At 35.3% G+C, this 17,784-nt stretch overlaps 1 protein-coding gene across 6 annotated transcripts in view; it reads right to left on the bottom strand.

Annotated features, from left to right (window-relative positions):
* The window catches only part of atp11a (ATPase phospholipid transporting 11A), a 75,513-nt gene extending 58,719 nt beyond the window's left edge, over positions 1-16,794 (bottom strand). For 4 of the 6 annotated variants that reach the window (XM_051892266.1, XM_051892281.1, XM_051892273.1 and 1 more), the window contains exon 1: positions 16,322-16,794. In XM_051892266.1, coding sequence (XP_051748226.1) covers positions 16,322-16,360 — 39 coding nt within the window. In that variant the 5' untranslated portion in view covers positions 16,361-16,794. The remainder of the gene's footprint in view (positions 1-16,321) is intronic. The other 2 variants (XM_051892253.1, XM_051892259.1) reach the window with 1 other exon arrangement.
* Positions 16,795-17,784: the final 990 nt, after the last annotated feature.

The raw sequence follows: 17,784 nt of genomic DNA, 5'->3' as shown, positions 1-17,784 counted from the left end.
TCAATTCCCATGCAATCAGTGATATAGCTTCAGCTTTTATCTTCCTGCAAAAAAATGGGTGTTACATAATCTGTCTGCTTCTTCCACCTGCCAGTGACTTTCAGTAAGCCCAGGGTATGGCAGAAATCTACCATTAGCGATGTTTAACATGGACTGCCGCAGAACGTTCTCATGTGTTCATACACTGAAATAACACACATCCAACTAACAGAATGTGAGAATGATCAATGCACCGGCACCAGACCGCTAAATAAAACATAAGATGTCCAGTTTAAGACCCTGGAAAAATAAAACATTTCTGAAAGTCATAGGCAATCATTACATAAGCAGAGCATACACCTTCAAGAGAAGCAAGAAAAGGAAATCTGAGAGGACTTTCAGTTATCGGTCATACAGCCTCAAGCCATCCGACTGACTCCAAAAGTCAAAACTCCATTAGATTCCCACATTGAGTGCCAAACGTCTCCACACAAGTAAGAACATTTCAAAAAGAGAATATTTCTGCTCTAAAGGTGGGTGGTATGACCGAAGTCTTATATTGATATAGTAATTTGTGGTGGAAGATGAATGAATGAATTAAACAGCTTGTTAAAAAATGATAGTAAATTATGACTCTCATGACTTGATCATTTTTATTGAACTTTACAGACTAAAAGTTATAATTACTCATAAATTAATTTGTCACGCTTTAGAAAAAGAAAGAGCTGCGTACAATGTAAGACTCAAGCAAAAAAAGGCTCCAAACAGTAAAATTAATATTATAAAACAGACTGAATTTATTTTATGTGGCAAGTTACTAGCATTGGACTGTAAACTCGACAATGTAAACTGCAGGTTACATTGTTACGCCAGTAGCTGGTGGCAGGTGACTGTCTTTATGAGTGCGCTAATGAACCATTCATTGAACTAAGTCTATCAAAAATGCTGATTCAGTCATGAACGTGACTGTTCTTATGAACAAATCACTGAATCATTCACTCAACTAAATCAATTCAGTCAAAAACACTGATTCATTCAGGAAAAAAACGTCACTGCTTTGTCCGCTGACAGAGCAAAAATGCACAAAGTAACTGGCAATTGTGTATAAAATATAAGTTAATTCATTTTTATACAACAGTTCCATAAACAAGATCACACTCGCAATCGTGCTGATGATCAGCAGTCTTGCTCATGAGATATTGATTAATTATACGGTTTTCATTGTGGATAAGTGTTCCAATTGTTATTAATGAATATTAATATGTTAATGTGGCAAGTTATAATGTTGGAAGTGTAAACAACTAAATATCTTGGTTTGTTTAGGAACACATCCTGCCACATTTTCTATTTTTTATTCTATTTTCGCATCACTTTAGGCTTCTTTGTCACTCGCATATGAATTATGTAAAGCAGTTCTTCCCAATGAAAGCTGCACAAATACAGTAGGGGTATCGCAGAATCTCTACCGTTATTATGTGGACTTTTATACTGTTATAGCATCCCATTATTCTCATTATACTATTGAGTCCCCAGAATGCACCCTCTTACTGTGTAACACAATGAAGGTCAATTTCGACTCTCAGACTAACATTACTAAAGTGGCTTAATCCTCCACTTCACAATGAAACCACTATGAACTCTCTCAACCTGTTCATTCAAATGCTTTATTATCCAGAGACTCATAGGATTGTGGGGTCTTATGAGGTCCCTGGCTCTATGTTGTACCCATTAACAGCTTTTCCCTGTGTGATTTTAATGTTACACAACACTTGATCCGACTATCGCTTCCACCAACCTCTTTGCTCGTTTTCAGCTCACACAGTTAAGTAAGTTTATCTTAAGTTGAGAATGAGATACAGAGTGAAAGTGGAGACATTCCTGTGTGAGATACAAGAATGCTTGATTATCCACAAGAAGATACGCAAGCAAATATCCAGGAGTGTTAACAACTCTATCTATCTTTGGGCCCTCATATTCCCCAAGGGAAGATAAAATAGGTCAATAGAACAAGATTCTGCAGGATACCTGTTCAAACAAATATTTTCAAAATAAAGGTGCAAAAAAGTTTTTTTTTTTTTTTTTTTTTCAGCAATAACACAGAACCTTTATTTTTAAGAGTATAGAATGATCTGGGATCAGTTTAGAAACAGTACTACAGTGCATACTACAGTGATTAGGAGAAGTAATATGGATCTGGATCCAGAATCTTCACTCAAACAAGCAAAAAATTAGCAAAATATGAATGTTGACAGTCAGGAATTAGCTTATTCAAGTAACTACAGTAAAAACTTAAGATGTTTCTTTAGGTCTTTAGTGTCTCCCAAGTCTAAAGTGGGTCAGATTGGTCCAGGATATTAAATGTGATGATCATGACCCAGACACACATGTCCGCCCAGTATTCAGCAACGGAAGAAAGCAGCTTCCTATTTAAACTGACCACAGGCACTTTCTGGTAATGACAGCTCCTTAATTTTCTCATCCATTATAACTTATCATTGTCAAAACAATAAATGGCCATTCAAAAGAATGGATTGTGTTCTTAAGGAACTGCGTCATGGGGGGAAAAAGTTAATTTTCAAATACCCCATGGAGGAAGATGACAAATGCCATCATCACACACGTAATACCACCAGTTAATCATGAGTAATTCCAAAGTCTAAAACAGCATATTCTCTTGGCGTCAAAGAGAGTCACAGACGGCGGCGACTATTATCCCTCTATTCATTAATGTACCATGCTGGCAAATGGATCTGCCGAAAAAACCCAGGTGCTCTCATGAGGTTTGGTTTAATTTGCCAACTCTTAATAAATCAATGCTCTTGCTTCCTGTACTTCTGTGAGCTCCTAGGCAGAAATGGCCCAAGGTCACTGCATGTACTCAGATGAGGAAAGTTCAAAGTAAATGTTAGGAAAAGACGTCAGCTTTTTCTTTCTTCACACCTGCTTATCCAGCCAGCTTTATAGTTTTCCAAGCAGTGCTCCTACAAGTGTAATGACGGTCAATTGTATTGGCCATATGCCTTAACAAGACTTGATTCATAAGGGAGATCTGGCAACAGCGAATGCCTCCAATAGTAAATTATTCCTTTCCTTCTGCTTGGGTAAAAATTGCCAAAACTTACATCTTACTTTCTATTTTTATTATTGTTATTACCGGGGTTAGCTTTCTTATTCTGTCCTCAGTCTTTGACAACCAACTTTATTATTCTATAATCTGATGCACAATGCAAATTGCAACAAGTCAGGCTCTGCGATCACTAAATCAACTTTTCTTGGCTGTAGAGATCTCTAATAGGCAGTGTGGCGCCTGGCTAATTAGTCTATGCTCATTAAGTAGCCTCCTCACCGGGAGTACTAATCTTGTAATCATCATGAGTCCTGGGCATGTTAATAACATGACTTCATCCGTGACTTTGATCTCATACATAATTAAGCAAACCAGCAGGAAGGCAGACAAACATGTTAGTCTTCATAATCCACCCTGATGGGTACAGAAATTTGGAATCAGGCAGTAATTGCCATGTTTACATTTAACAGTGCTTCTAAAACAACAAATTTGGTGGAATGGGACTGGATGGATGGATGGATGGATGGATAGATGGATTTTACTATATAAAACACTCATAGATGCTGTCCATTCTTAAATTACAAGACTTGAAATGTCACTATGACCTGAAAAGAGATCATTTTATTATTATAGATTTATACAGATCCAGTATGTGTGTGTGTTGATATGTAATAGTGCTGTGGCTATATCTGCATGAATGAGCACAGTTAGACTGTTTTTGACTGTGGTGTTACTGTTATCTACAATACTTTCCTATTTTTCTTGCACCTGCATAAAGAAGTTCATCATCAGAACATGTGGAGAGTCTCTTAGGAATACTGTGTTACAAAGTGTGACGTTTTGTTTCCTTTCTCATTATCAGAAGATATAGCACAGGTCTATGGGGAACTGGAAGTCACTGGGTCACACTGTTAATGGCCATCCATTTTGTGCTGTCAGTTTCCATCCCCTATGTTTAGTTGTGCAGATCCCCAACATAGTACGTCACATGCTCTGTTTGTGAGTCACTCAGACAAGGACTGCTTGTGTTGGACTGACACGTACACACACACACACACACACACACACACACACACACACACACACACACACACACACACACACACACACACACTCACACAATGCCTGAAGGGCAATGAGATGATAACAGCTTTCTTGATTGCCAGTCTTATAAGTCTGTTGCCTATTTCACCCCTCTATTCAAATAGCTCCACTGCTGGACAGACAAAAACTTTTAGCTACAGTACAAACAGACCTCAACGTAACAACTAAATTAAGACCTAACACACTTTATATAAACTGTTTTTTTATGTTTTTGAATCTCATATGCTCACCAAAGCTGCATTTATTTGTCAAAAATACAGTAAAACAGTAATATTGTGAAATATTATTATTATAATTTAAAAGAACTATCTTCTATTTGAATATATCTTAAAATGTATTTTTCTCCTCTGATGACAAAGCTGAATTTTCAGTATCATTACTCCAGTCTTCAGTGTCACATGATCCTTCAGAACTCATTAATATGCTGATTTGCTGCTCAAAAACATTTCTTATTATCATCAATGTTGAAAACAGTTACTGTTTAATATTTTTGTGGAAACCATGATACACTTTTTCAGGATTCTTTGATGAATAAAAGAACAGTATTTATTTGAAATTACATTACAAAATTACAAAAACATTACATTACAAAATGTATTTACTCTTATTTTTGATCAATTTAATGAATCCTTGCTGAATAAAAGCATTAATTTGTTAAATTGTTTTTCATACCGACCCCAAACATTTGAACAGTAGTGTATGAATATTCACAATATTAATTTACCCAATTAGTCTATAAAAAGTGTCTTATTGTTCCAGTTCCACTGCGACAAATGCAGTATATCCAATATTTAATATAAATATATCAAAATATATTTTCCAATAAATCTCTCTATGCCTTCCTGGCCTGGTTTTTACCACCAGGGGCTTTATGGGATCAGACAGGGGTGAGGTCACATGACCAGAACTTTTGGCAGCTTGGTCTGCTGAACTCTCCTGTCAGGTTAATCTCTTTTAGTGCATTCAGTATTTCCAGTGATAGTGGGATGGGATGAAAAGAAAAAGCGAAAGAGGACAAGTGAAGGTTAGATGGTAGTTTTTGATAAATTAAGGGATATATTAAAACACTCTTTTACGTTTTACATTTATGAAACTTCCATCTGGACACCTGCGAAAAGCCAAATGACCATTACATGCTAAATATAGCCCTTTCAATCTAACCATTCATTTCAGCAAAATCTTTTTAATTAATTCCAGGTTATTTATTTAAAAATGGGACTTTCAAGATTAGAAATACAAGTCAATTCTAAAAATAAATAATTACTTACATGTTTATAAAAAAATAAAAAAAATTTAAAAAAAAAAAAGTGCCCCAGAAATGGTGTAATCAGGTCTATATGAAGAGTTTGGTTCCAAAACGCTATAAATCCATTTTGATTAATTTGAGTAAAAATGTGTTTTCTTTACCAAGAAAGCGGCAAGATGAAAACCACTCTTTTCTGTTTCAAACTTTCACATAGCATCTTTTGGTTATAAAAACATTAAAAATTCAAATCTAGATTTTGATTTTCAAAGGTTTATTATAAAAACCAAAATGCAATAAATCCATGACACGTTTTTTTTCAAAATGCAAGTAATCCATCAATATAAAAGTTATTTTTCATACTGAAAATACGCAACAAAGTAAGTTGATTCACATATATGACAGCCTCTGAACTTTGTCAATACTAAACTTATATACAGGCATTTGAATAAAAATACATTCAGCCGTCGCTCCCAAATTGAATTCAACGAGTCATCTTGTTAATGTTATAAACGAATTATGTCTCCATTTGTTATTACCGATTAAAGAGTATCTGGCACCACCGCATGGTTAAAATAAACACATTTGCCGAGTACACTGGTATTAAAAACGGCTTTTAAAAACACATTAGACTTGATTGCTTGGTGTAAATGCTCATGTGGTCGAATGTTTTCGAACAGCTACAAAAGACTGCCTACTTTCTGCCTACTGACCTAAAGCATAAACATTATGGGAAGTGTGCTAGCCAGACGGGATTTAAACTTTGTCGGCTGAAGACCCAAGTTTGGTTTGAAGACGAAAAAATGTACCAAGCAAAATGTTCTCTCAACATTCCTGATTTCTAACACATACTCACAGCGTTCGGAGAGCTTATAGACCCTACCCTCAAAGAAATCTGGACAGAAGTGGTTAAAAGCAGACAAAAGAGAGGGATTGAAAAACCAGGTGTAAAACGGGAATGTGTCTGCCTCGTGTACTTGTGATCCGATCGACCAAAAGGCATCTTAATACCAGGAGTAAACAGGCCTTAAAATGTTCATCAGATAGAGTGTTAAACTGATCTCAGGTCAGCAAAGAAACAAGTGCAGCGTGAATTTCCATTCAGGGAGACCTGGATCTAAGCAGTTGAGCCCTTGTAAATGCTTCCATCGATCTGTGGGTTCACTGCATAAACTCAACAACAGGTTCATATAAAGACACTCTGACTCAGCAAAGAATGTCTGTTGAATAACTCAAACCAAACATCATTTTATTACTACACATCTTCTGCTTGAGCATGCAGGGATCTCTTGAGAAGGGCTGGCAGTTCTTTTATGTCATGATGACAGATTCATTTTTAATTTACATTTAGTATATACAAAAATGTAATATACAGGATAACATTCCCAAAGTTTAAGGGAAATAAAGTGAAAAAAAAAAAAAGTCACTGTGTATTCCACTGAAGATCATGTTCTGTTTCGAATGAATCCCTCCACTCCTACTCCACTCTCCCTATCTTAAAGCTTAATGTAATGCCCAAAATCCTCTCAGATAAATACCTGCCCATTCAATGGCATTCAGACTTCTCTATTGCTATCGAGTGGAGGGTCATGTGTTCTTTTAACAAGCACAATTCAATTTCACAGCCATCAATAGGCCATTATTCCAGTGGCTTTTTCCTCTGACTGTTGCATTAAGAGTGCAGTAAGCCCTCAAGAGCTACAGTACTTTATATGGGAGCAGAAGGTCTACAACAACTGAGTTTTTATCAGAGCATTTGCAGTGGCTTTGACCAGTCTAAAGTATGATTTAGTCCTTCCTTATCCTGATTTAGTGGTAGAAATCTTTCACTTTTACATGCTGTTTGAACATAAATGTCTGTGGCAGTGTGTGTATACAACCACCCTATAATCATAAAAATCCACCTACTCCTTTGTTTTTAATCCCCATAAAACCTCAACAGTCTCATAGAACAAGCCGTTCCCAGGTGGAAAAAAAAGTACATTTCTATAATGTACTTAAAGTGCTCTATTTTCGTGCACTAATTTTGTACTTAATATACTAAAAATTCTTCTTTAGTACTTCTTAAGATAATCTTAAGAACATCTAAGGGTACTCAACTGTGCTATTTTAAGACACCATGAAATATGAACTAAAATGTGCTTTTAATATACTATCTCTGTATTTAAAAAATGTATTTAGATACTACTTATAGTACATTTGAACCCATAGTGTACTAAATATATTTTTTAAATACATTTAAATGTATACATTTTAAATACATTTAAACATTTTAAATACATTTAAATATATTTTTTAAATATATTTTTTAAATACAGAGATAGTATATTAAAAGCACATTTTAGTTCATATTTCATGGTGTCTCAAAATAGCACATTTGAGTACACTTAGATGTTCTTAAGATTATCTTAAGAAGTACTAAAGAAGAATTTTTAGTATATTAAGTATAAAATTAGTGCACAAAAATAGAGCACTTTAAGTACATTACTGAAATGTACTTTTTTTTTCACCTGGGTTTTCATCTTCTGGGCAGTGTGATGTCACATTCCGCAGGCTCCGCCCACAACTGTTGACGGACTCTGCCATATTAGCATAGTTTTCGCCCTGAGCGAGTTTTTGCATGCACTCAAAAATGGGTATTTACAACATGGTATAATAAATGATCTGTGAAGTATTTTGAGCTTAAATTTCACAGACACATTCTGGGGACACCTGAAACCTAAATTACTTCTTGAAAAAAGGGGGCATAATAGGTCCCCTTTAAAAGAACTTCTAAGTCTTTGAAAATTCTAAATCATCATTTTAACACAAATCTAATAACACTTCATTTAAACCCACCCTAGAAAAAATAAAGACAAATCCCCATCTTAAAGAATGAACAACACTCTCTGCTTGTTACAGCATGTTGTTTTTTTCTAAGGACAGGTGAAATAGTCTAAACAGGGTTACACCCAAGATCTCCAAACTCCAGGTCTTTTGCTTATTTTTATCTTAAGCTTCCCTTTCAAATGTAATTGTCTGTACACTCTTTCTTTGGCTGTAAAGTTTGATTAAGTCTGAAAGGTTTGGTTTTTCTGTAGACCACTGTCCTACAACTTAGTTCCAAGAGTTCAGATTTAATTGCTCTCTGAAAGTACAGAAAACCCAATACAAATACCTCAGACTTTCACAGTCACTGCCATATGATTGTCAAATGACTATTTAATATTATCTTAAAGAATAGAGAGAGAGAGAGAGAGAGAGAGAGAGTCACACTATTTTCTGCTTGAGAGAAGAGAGTCTGATATTTTTATGGAAGGTGACAATTCTGTCAAAACATAAGCATGTCTTTCTGACCTTTATTAAGTTTTCTTCAAGAGCGAGTAAAAAAAAACAAATCAAGCATTTTTCTCTCACTCTCACACTGCCATGTTTCCACCCCAAAGCTACAGCAAAGTGAGCAAACAATTACCCCCCCCCCCCCTCAGTTTTTGAATGCGCTTTTCTTTACTGAACTCAAATCAAGTGATACATACACTCAGGAACAAACATCAGCATTATTACATCATGTCTGACCACAGCAACAGTCATTAGATCATTCTACTTGGAAAAGCATCACATGATGCTGCTGTTTGACAGACCCTGAGGGACCAGGGTTCGGCTGACAGTTTGCTGTCACTTATCAGATGCTCAGAATGGAATGCAGCTGAACTCTCAAATGGGAAGAGTTTAAATAAGAGTTTGAGAGAACACATTTAGCCATTTTATTGCAAGAATCTTATAGTCGTTTTCTCACAGAGCTCCCAACTCTGTAAATAATGGCGCAGACCGTGAACTTTAGTTGAACTATGATGGACACGTCAAGCTTGAAGATAATGTTTATCATTTCATCACCCATATTGATTACCAACAAATCATTTATCATCCCAGGATACGGTTCACGGGTCAGCATCCGTTGTCAGCGGGATAAATGGTGAACAAGCGTGAGCGCCTGCATGTGTGCACGTGTGCACATGCACACCTCCTTCAGCAGTCTAAAACGGCAGTGTCAAAAATGTAAATTCAGTATAATATGAGGAGAAGTAAATGATGACAGAATTTTCATTTGTGTGAACTGGTCCTTTAACACAGTGTTTCCCAACCACTGTGCCTAGTGTGCCGTGACAGGTTGTCAAGTGTGCCGTGGAAAATTACCAAATGGCAAAAAATACATAAAAAAAATAAATAAATGCGATACAGTTAAGAATATATAGTTACTGTCAGGTGGAAACCTCATATCTCTATATTTCTTCATTTTTATTTTATTTTATTTTTAAAAATCAATGCTATTGGTCACCCTTTACACCTGTATGTGGGTTTTACAAATATTTAACCAATGAAAAGGATTTTAAAGAGCTTCTGACAAAACCTTGTAACTCCATTGGATCCTCAATCTGTCAGTCAAACCTCATAACTCTGCCCCGCCTCTATCGTGAATGAAGTGCCGCACACAGTTTGGAGATAGATCTCTGCTTGTTTGCAATGCAAAATATGTCATTCGCTGGTCAAAAACCTCACAATTCCATGTGAGCTTGATTTTCATAAAATGTTAATATTATAATAACACATACATATGTTTGATATAAAGCCACAATACCAACATGACATGGTGTTTAATTACTCAAAAATACGAGGCTTCCGCCCAACAGTGACGATATGTAATTTTGTTTTTATCATCACCAACAATATCATATACTTATATGACCTCATTGTATTCCTACCTGACTTAGGCTCAAGTTTCACATTAAGTGTGAGTACTACTTTTAATATAATATCCAGTTTTAATATGCCTTTTGAAGCATGTTTGTGCAATTTTGTTGTTTTAGTGCATAGTGGTGTGCCGTGGGATTTTTTCCTCATCAAAACTGTGCCGTGGCAAGAAAAAAGTTGGAAAACACTGCTTTAACAACAGCATAACCCAGATCTACTGCTGTTAGCTTTATTAAACCAACCTGATCCATCATAAGAGACTCAATTACAGTAAATACCCACATCTGGTTTGTTCAAATTTTTTGGGTGCTACTATTCAGACAAAGGTTTAAAAGATGACACACAGTTAGCTAAGATAAAGTAACACCAGTGGTTGTCTTAATGATGTATATTTATTTCTCTTTGCTTGGTCAGCTAGTTTCTGGCATGCACTGTATTGGATGATGTGCTCTAAAGTGTTGCATTAGGTTGGTTTTATTGATAAAACGTGTGTTGCTTCACTTGCTTGCGCTATTAAATTCCATTAATGCTATATAAATATGTTTTGAAACAATGCAATATGTTATTATGTTTGGCATAACTGGCAAGCTTACTGCATACTGTGCATTATACGCTGTATAGTGCATATAATTGTTTTATAATAGTATGTGAAATGAAACATAATGCAACAATAAATATTTAAAAAACAATAGAGTGGTACAGGATGTTGTCAAAACCTGGAAGACTAATTCGCCAATTGCCACTGGTTCCCTTAAGATTTCCCTATGGGGTTTTATAATGGGGTTTTTCAATTTATGAGTAAAATAATTTTAAAAAAATGGCGGCATAATCCAAATAATACCACTCTAGACAACTACAGTTAGTCTAATGTCATACTAAATGGATTTTATGAAATACAGTAAAATCATCATGTTTAAAGCTGTAAAGAGAAACATTGAAGTATGAACTTGCTTGTAATGACTTTCCATGTTATTTCACTGTCTGACCAGCAGAAACATATTCCTGATCATGTAGGATGATTTCCAATAAGTCTTTCCTGATGCTGACCACAGATGGTGAGATTACCTCTGTACAAAGAGCTCAAATTACCTTGAAGCCTCCTGAGACAGGATACAGGCAATCATGCTACTTCCTGTCCAAGGATGGAAATTATTCAGAAGCCGGTGATGGCTGGAAGTTGCTTTTTGTGCAGTAATATAGCACTGGAATCCAGTTCTGTCAAATTAACCCCTTAGCATTCCTGTAAAATTTGCCTAAAAATGCATACCCCAAAATAAATGCATGCTGGTTTTGAACCATTTGGAGTATATGCATGGTTTTGGTCTCTTTTAAAAGGTATGTGTACCGTGGGTGGTACAGAGGAAAGCTAACAGGTTAATAATTACGCGTATTGTTGAAGACAATTATTCTGAATTATCAAATCAAAGTGATGATTTGCTATGTTCGGAATAGGACACTATGCATTTGCAGCAATAATATGATTTTTTTTTTATACACAGACTACATTCTGTCAAAAATAGCAGTATACAAGAGAGTCACGATTTTTAACATTTCTTTCTTAATAACTGCCAAAAGTTAAGGCATTTTTACACAAAATTCTATTAAAAACATATGTCATGTGGTGACATAGCATACTAAGATTTAAAATGTTTATCGTGAAATAATAATGAGTATCGTTTCACTTGTATACTGCATAATATCAAAGTCCCTTTAATACAAGTGATTTCACTCGGTGGCCATCTTTGAAACGCCTCTCGGGCATTCAAGTGTAGCTCCTATCTCTTTGAATGGGAAAACATCAAATTCTCCAAAGCTGTTTGCCAAGCTTTTGATTAAATTTCATACTTGAAATCACCAATGAAATCTGACAACAACTGTCTCATAAATTTTGTTTCTAAACGCTCGAATCATGACGAAAAAAAAAAAAAACTGTATTTTTCAGGCTGGACCAAGCTAAAGTCCTAACTGTGCATCTCTTGTGTCTCATTTCGAAGGCGCACATCTGACTGTTTCTATAGGAACCGGAGCTTCTAACGGCCGCTGCAGTGACGCAATGGCTCTTATTTAGAAGGCGGGACTTATTCCGCCATATTGCCTGTTGCACTTTCTCCCATTCAAAACAATACGAGTGACGCATCTTGTGTTATTCTATAGTCTTTGATAATATTCAGTAAGTAGCAAGACATTACTCAATTCAATGACTGATTTTAAACCGGTCCCCAAAAAACTGCCTCCATCTGCCATTGGTCGATCAAAAAGATTGCCCCGCCCCCAAACTCACACCATTGGTTGAAAATATTGCTATGTTAGGCTGATCAAAAAGCTCAATTTTTCAAAAGCACCACAGACTTACACTTTGTGCTAAGGAGAATCAACCTACTTTTATTATGTGAAAGTATTTTAAAGGGTTAGTTCACCGAAAAATTAAAATAATGTCATTTATTACTCACCCTGTAAGACCTTCGTTCTTCTTCGGAATACAAATTAAGATCTTTTTGATGAAATCCGATTGCTCAGTGAGGCCAATATTGAGAGCAAAGCCACCAAACCTCTCAAGATCCATAAAGGTACTAAAAACATATTTAAATCAGTTCATGTGAGTACAGTGGTTCAATCTTAATATTATAAAGTGACAAGAATATTTTTTGTGTGCCAAAAAAACAAAATAATGACTTTTTAACAATATCTAGTGATGGCCGATTTCAAAACACTGCTTCATGAAGCTTCGGAGCGTTACGAATCGAATCAGTGGTTCGGAGTGCCAAAGTCATGTGATTTCAGCAGTTTGGCGGTTTGACACGCGATCCGAATCACTAAATCGACACAAAAGATTCGTAATGCTCCGAAGCAGTGTTTTGAAATCGGCCATCACTAGATATTGTTAAAAAGTTATTTTGTTTTTTTAGCACACAAAAAATATTCTCGTCGCTTCATAATATTAAGATTGAACCACTGTACTCACATGAACTGATTTAAATATGTTTTTAGTACCTTTATGGATCTTGAGAGAGGAAGTACCATTGCTGGCAATGCAGGCCTCACTGAGCCATCGGATTTCATCAAAAATATCTTAATTTGTGTTCCGAAGATGAATGAAGGTCTTACAGGTGTGGAACGACATGAGGGTGAGTAATAAATGACAGAATTTTCATTTTTGGGTGAACTAACCCTTTAAATATTTGAATGCCGAAAAAAATTGCACCCTTCACTTCAGAATAAGCATATTTGAAATGCAACTGATCATTTTGACATGCTTGAATTCTAATCTAATTCAGAAACACTCTGGTGGACTTCAAAGAAGACAATAATTTCCATTTCTCTAACCTACTATTCTAGCTGAACGAAAAATGGTGAGCTTTGCATATTAAAACAGGTTTCACATTTCCATTTCATATTTATCTTTCTACATTGAAAATGCCCATTCAGCAGACAGACTCTACTACAGGTGGAAGCAAATCATTCCACTGTCACTTCCTTTGTTGTCTGAGCCAGTCAAATCCACACAGGGACTTACTTCTCATCTCCTCTGACCCATCTCAATCTCCATCCTTCTCTCGCTCCATCTCTCGTCTGCCCGGTACTCTCATTTGCCTTTCTCCTCTCACTCTGCCAACCTGCATTACCTCGCATTAGATCAAAGAGCAGTGGTGTGGACTGTGCTTTTCACAGGCTATCACACACACACACATTCATGTGACTAACACACTTAATCCGATCTCCGATCTCATGACACAGCTCTCTCTAAATGATTGGTTAGGGTGGGATAAGGGAACTGCTTGTTTTCCAGAAAAACTGACTTGTATTTACCCTTCATAAATGTTTAAACTTTTCCTCGGGATGAATTATTTCAAAGCTTAGAAAGAGAGACTTGCATTTTATTGCTTTGCATTTCAAATAAAGCATTTTTCTCAAAGCTCACTGAGGCAAATATGATTTTGTATGTTTGAGATACAAACATTTTTTAACTGGTTAAATGATCTTTGCAAGGCATAAAAACCCAATATGATTAACAAATGTAATATTTAGTGACACAAGCAACCCAGTAAACTAAAACTAAGACTGAAATAAAATAAAATATAAAAGAAATAACTTGCTAGTTGGCAAGGCAACATTTCTCATTTTCATTTAGTTTTAACTAAAACTGAAATGAATTACTACCTATAACGATAAGTATATAGATATTTAAGGGTGAATTCAAGTTGATTGGGACACTTTTTGCCATTGGGAAAAGTGTCCCAATCAACCTGAATTCAACCCAGTAATAATGACAAATTTCAATCACACTAAAATAACACTAAAGTGATCATTCTTTCCCAAAACTCTCTCACACTGGCCTTATTGTTGAGCCCTATGTGTTATATGGTTTACCGTAAAAACCCAAGCAAACAAAACACAAACATACAAACAGACAGGTGAGAGGTGTTTGTGACATGACACGACCATTATTGCTCATGTCATGTTTATCGCACTCTCTTCATCTTTTCATCTGTTTTTTTTTTTACAGACTGTCTAGACAGCGCAAGAGATTTTGCTCATCTGTTCGCATGTCAGCTTGATTACAGTGACAGACTACAGAATAACAGTTTCATATGGCCTTCAGTGATGGAGAACTAAGTACTTATGCAATTAATTTTGTAGGCTTTTTCACCATTTTAGCCACTATAAACCACTTAAGTGTTGTTCCACATCACATCTAACATAATTGATACAACATTCAAGATCAGAAACTGTCCTAACATTAGGCTCTCAGCAGCGCATTTGCATAATATCCTCAAGTTATTGTATTTACATATAGCACAATAGTTTTTAAACCACAAAACCTGGCTCATATGCACTACTAAATACTTTAAAAATAGTATCTTGTCTTATGAAGTTAGACACTCTTTTCAAAGTGTCACTCTACTCAAAGTGAATGTTGTCTATAGTAAAATGTCCTTACATGCTCGCACATATCTAAATCAATTTCAGTTACTGAGCAAATCTCTTTCTCTAACCCCCAACAGCTTGGACAGTTGGTTTAGCATGTACTCTTGCCTATACTGAGTGCTAAGTGGCTTAAAAGCAGGTCTAATCTCTGTAGGAATGACATACAGTAACCTATCGATTGAACCCGTCTATGAAAATGGTTTGATTATATAATAAAACAATAGAGCAACAATGTTAGTTTTTCTGATGTAATTTAATGTATTTTTTTTTACTGACGCACAAAATAACATATAATTCAGCCTTTATAGCACTTTCCATTAATAGGGTATTTTTTAATTATTTTTTTTTTTCTAATAAAAGAGGTTAATCTAAATGCAATATCTATCAGAAAAAAATATGAAATAAACCAGGATTAAACAAACAAAATTAGCAAATTCTATGAAAATTAAGCTGTCGCTAGATTTTGTTTGGAGCAAACGTTGGTTTGTAGTTATTGCTACACTTTTATTTTCATTAAATTAAAGAAAAATGGGTATTTTATTACTGTTCTTACAGTAATTAGCAAAGTTATATGGTTGAGCTTGACTAAAACACTATTTCTGTTTGGCCAAAACTTCCATTTTAAGGGAAGAAAAATTGATACATTTGATGTGTTAAAACTAAATTTTAATTTTTAAAAGATTTTTTTAGATTGTCTATCAGATTTTAGTAAACATGTTCTTCCAACCAAAACATAATAGGGTGCTTAATAATGGTTAAAAATAACGAACTCTCTTGGTACACGAACGTCTTCAAACAATACTGGCAAATACTACAAGACTCGCATTCCTTTTCAATGACCAACACCTGTCCCTCCGCGCCTGTTTCAATTCATTGAAAGTAATTTCCATTTTTGATATTTCATAACACACCCTGTGGTTCTCAGTCATGAGCTCAGCCGGTGTCATCATGAGACATTAAAATATTACATTAGTGACTTCGCTCGAGAATTCAGGTCACAGTCAATCGGAATCGGAATTGAACCGCAGTGATAACTTCATTACAAACGCCTGAGATTAGTAACTGTAAATACCGGTTGCGTCCATTGCTAGCTGTATATATTCACAGAGAGGCTCAGAAGTGATGTACACACGGACAAATGAAGATACAACGTGTCATTTGCTGCTTTAAAGTACAAAAAATGTGTAGCCTATCACAAGCACCGCAGCCCTTCGGAATGGAGCAAACCAAACCAACAAGTTGGCGAGAGTGATAACGTCTCTAACGTAACTCACGTATCTAGTGATGAGGTTCCGAATGGTGCTGAAATCCATTCTGCTCGAGCCGCTCCAGGTGTGCTGTCTTCGGTTTCTCCTCTAATCTTGTAGATTGGGTACATAAGACGCTAGCTGATCATTGTACCAAGTCTCTGTTCCATGACTGTCTTCTGCGATCTTCTTCTAGGATTGACAACTGACAGTCCTACACGACTCTTACGATTATTATATCTATTGAGCAGCTACTGAGATGAAGAAGGATACTGTGTAAAGTCCAAACGTTGTCATAGTGACATGCTCCGGCGTCATCTACATATGCACTGACCGAGGAAAAGAAAAACAGCACCAAGCTCTCGTTTTCCAAGGTTTTATCTTAATATTTTAAGGGACTGGCCACTTCTTCCCTGTCTAGCGTCCCTTCGGGCTGTTCTCTGATGTACTGACGTACTCGCTCTCCTTCTCGGTGTAGTAGAGCCCTCCCGACAAGTCTGGCTCATCATGAGCGCATGCGCACTCCACAGCTACACCCTCCCGCCCACGGGGATTTTTTCAGCCTTCCCTTCGGTTACTCCCACATCCAGTTACTGCCAATCAATTTTAAGCAACAAACCGGTATAGGGTGATGACACGGTCAACCTCTTGACAAAGAAACTCAAATATTTTAGGTGTATCTGCATTATGTGTGCTGACTTGATGTCTGACTGGAAATTTTATACAAAAATAAGAAAAAGAAATGTTGAAAAGTAGTAGAAAAAGATAAATAAATCACTAACAACTACAATAATAACAGCAACAACAATCATAGATAAGTAATAATCTTGCTAATTCGTATCATACTAAATATTATCTTAACTATAAATTAAGCCATTTGTCCATTTATAAATTATAAGATCATTATAATGTAATTATTATAATATCATCAATCTAAAACTGTATGTTGTTTTAATACAATAAATGTATAGTATTTTTTATAAATAATAAAACAAGCACAATAAATAATTATATTATTTCATAATTATTGGGTTGTTGTTATGAAAATCAATGCAAATATTGATACATTTTCAATTTATTTAAATCAATTAAATTATTCTAAAGTGTTATAATAATAAATAATATTTCATTTTTATTCATATAAATTATTGTGAGTTACTTATTTGATTTTTTTTTTTTTTTCATTTGTGGACCTGTTTATAGTCCTGTGAACCATTCATACACTTATCAAAGCTAGTAATTTATCCCTTTACATCTTTTAGTAAAAAAAAAAAAATCTTTTTTGTTATTATTGGAGTCAAGTATAGGATATTAATTAAATCAATTCAGCTAAACTTTCTTTTTACTCTATACATTTCTTCAACATGTTCTTCTTCATTAAATGTATCAAGCATTATAATAATAATAAATAATATTACATAATTCATAATTATTCATATAATTTATGTGTGAGTGCAGAGTTTTGTATTCAGAGTTGCTTATTTGTTGTT

Source organism: Ctenopharyngodon idella, chromosome 1, assembly GCF_019924925.1.
Source record: "Ctenopharyngodon idella isolate HZGC_01 chromosome 1, HZGC01, whole genome shotgun sequence".
NCBI classification, from domain to species: Eukaryota; Metazoa; Chordata; class Actinopteri; order Cypriniformes; family Xenocyprididae; genus Ctenopharyngodon; species Ctenopharyngodon idella.
The sequence above is the reverse complement of the archived record's forward strand: the minus strand, read 5'-3'. Positions and strand labels throughout refer to the sequence as shown.